At 53.6% G+C, this 5,000-nt stretch overlaps 1 protein-coding gene across 4 annotated transcripts in view; it reads left to right on the top strand.

The window, feature by feature from the left end:
• Positions 1-5,000, top strand: part of LOC105902629 (tetratricopeptide repeat protein 28-like) — a 49,662-nt gene that overhangs the window by 30,066 nt on the left and 14,596 nt on the right. For all 4 annotated transcript variants that reach the window (XM_031578042.2, XM_042709340.1, XM_031578044.2 and 1 more), the window contains exons 5-8: positions 71-201; positions 907-1,414; positions 3,122-4,164; positions 4,511-4,809. In XM_031578042.2, the coding sequence (XP_031433902.1) occupies positions 71-201; positions 907-1,414; positions 3,122-4,164; positions 4,511-4,809 (1,981 nt within the window). The remainder of the gene's footprint in view (positions 1-70; positions 202-906; positions 1,415-3,121; positions 4,165-4,510; positions 4,810-5,000) is intronic.

The raw sequence follows: 5,000 nt of genomic DNA, 5'->3' as shown, positions 1-5,000 counted from the left end.
TGTTGTTATGTTTGTATTTGTGTTGTAATGCTTGTTTTTTTGTTTATTTTGTGTGTGTTGTGATATGCAGGTGACCAGACAGGAGAGTGCCGTGCTCATGGGAACTTAGGCTCCGCCTTCTTCTCAAAGGGCAACTACAGAGAGGCTTTGACCAATCACAGAAACCAGCTGGTGCTTGCTATGAAGCTGAAGGACCGTGAGGTGAGCTCTGTGTGTGTGTTTGTGTGTGTGTGTGTGTGTGTTTGTGTGTGTGTGTGTAGGACTAGAGGCCACAGTGGTGGGGCAAAGTCATTTAGAGTGCTGAGATTGTGCTGTTGCTGTGGTGATCAATAGTCTGCTTGTCAGAAAGATGAATGGAGCAGCAGGAAGTCTATTTAATAAAAGAGAAGTGTGTGTGTGTGTGTGTGTGTGTGTGTGTGTGTGTGTGTGTGTGTGTGTGTGTGTGTCTGTGTCTGTGTCTGTGTCTGTGTCTGTGTATCTGTGTATCTGTGTGTTGTGAGATTCTTTTCTATATTCAGTCTATTATACTTAATTCTAAAGGGTGGTCTAGTTGGTTGTTGCAATCAAGGAAGCTGTGTGTCTGTGTGTTTGTGTGTCTGTCCGTCTGTGTGTCTGTGTGTTTGTGTGCGTATGCATTTGTAGTGAGTGTTGGAAGGACTGTGTGCTACAGTCCTTTATGCTCTGCTATAGGAGTTAGCACACACAATCACCACACACATGCACATGGATGCACACACACACACACACACACACACACACACACACATAAACACACACACACACACACACACACACACACTCACATTCACACACACACACACACACACATACTCACATTCACACACACATTCACACACACACAGACATACACACTCACTCCTCTCTCTCTCCTTCTGCCCCACCCAGGCTGCGTCCTCTGCTCTCAGTAGTCTGGGTCACGTATACACAGCCATAGGGGACTACCCTAACGCTCTGGCCAGCCACAAGCAGTGTGTCCTACTGGCCAAGCAGTCCAAGGACCAGCTCTCTGAAGCACGGGAGCTTGGCAACATGGGCGCCGTTTACATTGCCATGGGCGACTTCGACAACGCCGTGCATTGCCACGAGCAGCACCTGAGCATCGCCAAGTCGCTAGGCAACCAGCGTGAGGAGGCGCGCGCCTACAGTAACCTGGGCAGCGCGTACCACTACCGACGGGACTTTGACAAGGCGCTGTCCTACCACACGCGGGTGCTGGACCTGGCCGGTGCGCTGCAGGAGAGGCCCATCCAGATGCGGGCCTATGCTGGACTGGGCCACGCTGCGCGCTGCATGCAGGACCTGGAGCGGGCCAAGCAGTACCACCAGAACCAGCTCAGCATTGCAGACGAGCTCAAGGACCAGGCCGCACAGGGACGAGCCTCCTCCAACCTAGGTAAGAGGTCAGGGGTCAGAAGATGCACCTCCTCCAAAATAGTATTAGTCAGAGGTCAGAGGTCGGGAAAGGCCTCTCACTGTTTCATGTTCAACAGCAATAAAGCCCAATCCCAATGTCTCCCTTAAGGCCTAAGCCCTGAACCCTAACAGACCTTATTGACGTCACCTGATAAGTCTTTGAAGGGCTCAAAATGGTATAAATAGTATGGGAGGGGACAGCACGTTGTGACATATCACGTTTATGGTGGTTGTTTACCGTTTTTTAAACTCTTCTGGGCTTCCCGAAGTAACCCCATGTTTCATGTCACAATGCGATGAACTGTGGCTAAATCCCTCAGGCAAAGTCTGCATAATGACAGGTCTAGGTCACATGACATCCCCCCAGACCCAGGTCATGTGACGTGGTGTTGTGAGCTCAGCAGGGCCTGGTTGTCCTCTCAGCTCATCTCTTATTGAAGAGAGCTCGTGTTTGGCCCTGAGCAGGGGCAATTTGAGCTCTGTCTTTCTGCTGAGAGGACAGTAACCTGAAGACTAGCCCTATCAGCAGCAGGGCAGACAAACACACACACACACCGGGGGGTGTGTGCTGAGAGCTCTAGTGTAGAATAGGTGGGGTTTGGAGACATACACACACACACACAGGTGGGGAGGCAGACAGCTCCAGTGTGAGATGGGAGGGGTCTCTTCAGCTCCTCTTTGTTAGTGAACTTCAGCTCTGCTAGTATGGACTCCCAGCTCCAGACTTTCAATTCTAGATTCTCAGCTCTAGATTCTCAGCTCTAGAGTTTTGGTTCTAGACTTTGATCTCTGTTGGGCTGGGCTGTAAACTCTCAGATCCAAGCTCTCAGGTCTAGACTCTGACATGTAGACTCTCTCTTATATTGTGAACACAATATAAAAAGATAACGACCTAACATCCACCCATCTAACACAAACATGTCCATCTGCATGCTTCTCATTGAAAGACAGACAGACAGCACACACAGTCATTGTCTAGCTACTCCATCATATCCAAGCCACTCAGAGTATTTCCCTCTTGGCTGAGATGAAAGGGAGGGTGGTAGGAGCTTGTTTGGGGAGATTGTTAGGAGCTTGTGTTCTGTGTCCTCTTGGAGGGAGGGGGAATCATGGTCTCCTCTGGGGGTGGGGGTGGGGTTTCTGAGCGTTCTCTAATGAGGTGCTTTATAGAGAGGCGTCTGCATTATGCACTATGCAGAGCTCTAATCAGGGTTGCTGGAGGCTGGAGAAAGCTGGGGTGTGTGTGTGTGTGTGTGTGTGTGTGTGTGTGTAGGTCGTCTGTGTTGCATGTGTGTGTGACAGCTTTTCCTGCTGTCACTCAGCCTTGGGACGCAGACAATGTTATTTTCAGAAGCCTCAGGCTGCATGGATTCGTATTACTCCCACACGAGACATGCTCTCTGTGTGTGTGTGTGTGTGTGTGTGTGTGTGTGTGTGTGTGTGTGTGTGTGTGTGTGTGTGTGTGTTTACGCTGTGATCAGTGCTGTGTCTCGGTAAGTTTTGCAAACTCAGTCAACAGGGAACTGGAAGTGAAGAGATGATTGACTGAATAAGAATGATTCATTTGCTGGTGAGCAAAGTTGAAGTTTCTTGTCCTCTCCCCTCCTCTCTTCCATTCTCCTCTCCTCTCCCCTCCTCTTCTCTCCTCTCTCCTCCTCTCCTCTCCTCTCCTCTCCCCTCCTCTCAGGTATAATCCATCAGATGTGTGGGGACTATGAGACGGCCCTGAAGCTGCATAAGGCCCACCTGGCCATTGCCCAGGAGCTGAGTGACTACGCCGCCCAGGGCCGCGCCTATGGCAACATGGGGAACGCCTACAATGCTCTGGGCGTGTATGAGCAGGCGGTGCGCTACCACCGGCAGGAGCTGCAGATCTCCATGGAGGTGAGCGACCGCGCCTCCCAGGCCTCCACCCATGGGAACCTGGCTGTGGCCTACCAGGCGCTGGGCGCCCACGACCGCGCCCTCCAGCACTACCAGCACCACCTGGGCATTGCCCGCGAGCTCCGCGACGTCCAGAGTGAGGCGCGGGCACTCGGCAACCTGGGCAACTTTCACTGCTCGCGCGGCGAGTTCGCCCAGGCCGTGCCCTTCTACGAGCAGTACCTGAAGCTGGCGCCCGACCTGCAGGACATGGAGGGCGAGGGCAAGGTGTGCCACAACCTGGGCTATGCCCACTACTGCCTGGGCAGCTACCAGCAGGCTGTGAAGTGCTACGAGCAGGACCTGGCTCTGGCTCGGGACCTCCACGACAAGCTGAGCCAGGCCAAGGCCTACTGCAACCTGGGGCTGGCGCACAAAGCGCTGGGCGCCTACGCCCAGGCCGAGGAGTGCCAGAGGTACCTGCTGTCCCTGGCGCAGTCGCTCGGCAACACGCAGGCGCGCTTCCGGGCCCTGGGCAACCTCGGCGATATCTACGTGTGTAAGAAGGACGTGGGCGGAGCCATCCAGTTTTACGAGCAGCAGTTGGCTCTGGCGCAGCAGGGGGCGGAGCTGCGGATGGAGGCGAGCGCGTACGCGGCGCTGGGCTCGGCCTACCGGCTGCTGCAACAGTACGAGGGTGCGCTGGCCTACCACACGCAGGAGCTGCACGCCCAGCAGCAGCTCAGTGACCAGCAGGGGGAGCTCAACGCCCACGGGCACCTGGCAGCCGTGCACATGGCACAGGGACAGTATGAGCTGGCGCTGCGCTGCTACGAGGACCAGCTGCAGCTAGCGCAGCTTCTGAAGGTGGGTTTACTCTCCTTCACATATCACACATTACAATTCCATCTCTTTCAGTGTTGGATGTTCTTTTAACTGTTTAATGCAATTTACCTTTTTTTAATCTCTTACTTTAAGATATTCTGCCTTCATCTGCTCAGTTGTAAAGCAATATGTACGATTGTGCTTTATAAGTCAAACTTGCCTTGGCTCTGGTGTATCTTCTGTCTGTTAATCCTGGTTGCTGGGTTAGGGTTAGGGCCCCATCTAGTCCATCCTCTGTGTATTTCTGGAATGTTGTGGGAAGCACTTTGGATGCCGACTGTAATGGTTCTGAGTGAAACGTTACAGACACACGCATGTTCTCCTGCAGGAGCCGTCGGCGGAGGCCCGCGTTTACGGGAACATGGGCATCACCAAGATGAACATGGGGGTGGTGGAGGAGGCGCTGGGCTTCTTCGAGCAGCAGCTGGCCACACTGCAGCAGCTGAGCTCCTCGCAGGCGTCGCTGGACAGGGGCCGGGCCTACGGGAACCTGGGCGACTGCTATGACGCCCTGGGCGACTACGAGGAGGCCATCAAACACTACGAGCAGCACCTGTCGGTGGCACAGAGCCTCAACCACCTGCAGGACCAGGAGAGGGCCTACCGCGGCCTGGGTAATGGGCACAGGTATGACAGCACCACACCCACTTCTCTTTTCTGAAACACACTTCTAATCTCTTTTTACCATCGAACCTCTTTCATATCATCTCATTAACCTTTGCAACCTAGGGCGTTCAGATGTCTGCCTGTCTGTTTGTGTCTGTCTGACTGCCTGCCATGACAGCCTTGTCTTGTCTTTCTCGTCTGTGCGCCTGTCT

Source organism: Clupea harengus, chromosome 12 (genome assembly GCF_900700415.2).
Source record: "Clupea harengus chromosome 12, Ch_v2.0.2, whole genome shotgun sequence".
Lineage (NCBI taxonomy): Eukaryota > Metazoa > Chordata > Actinopteri > Clupeiformes > Clupeidae > Clupea > Clupea harengus.
This window is presented reverse-complemented; position numbering and strand designations above follow the sequence as displayed.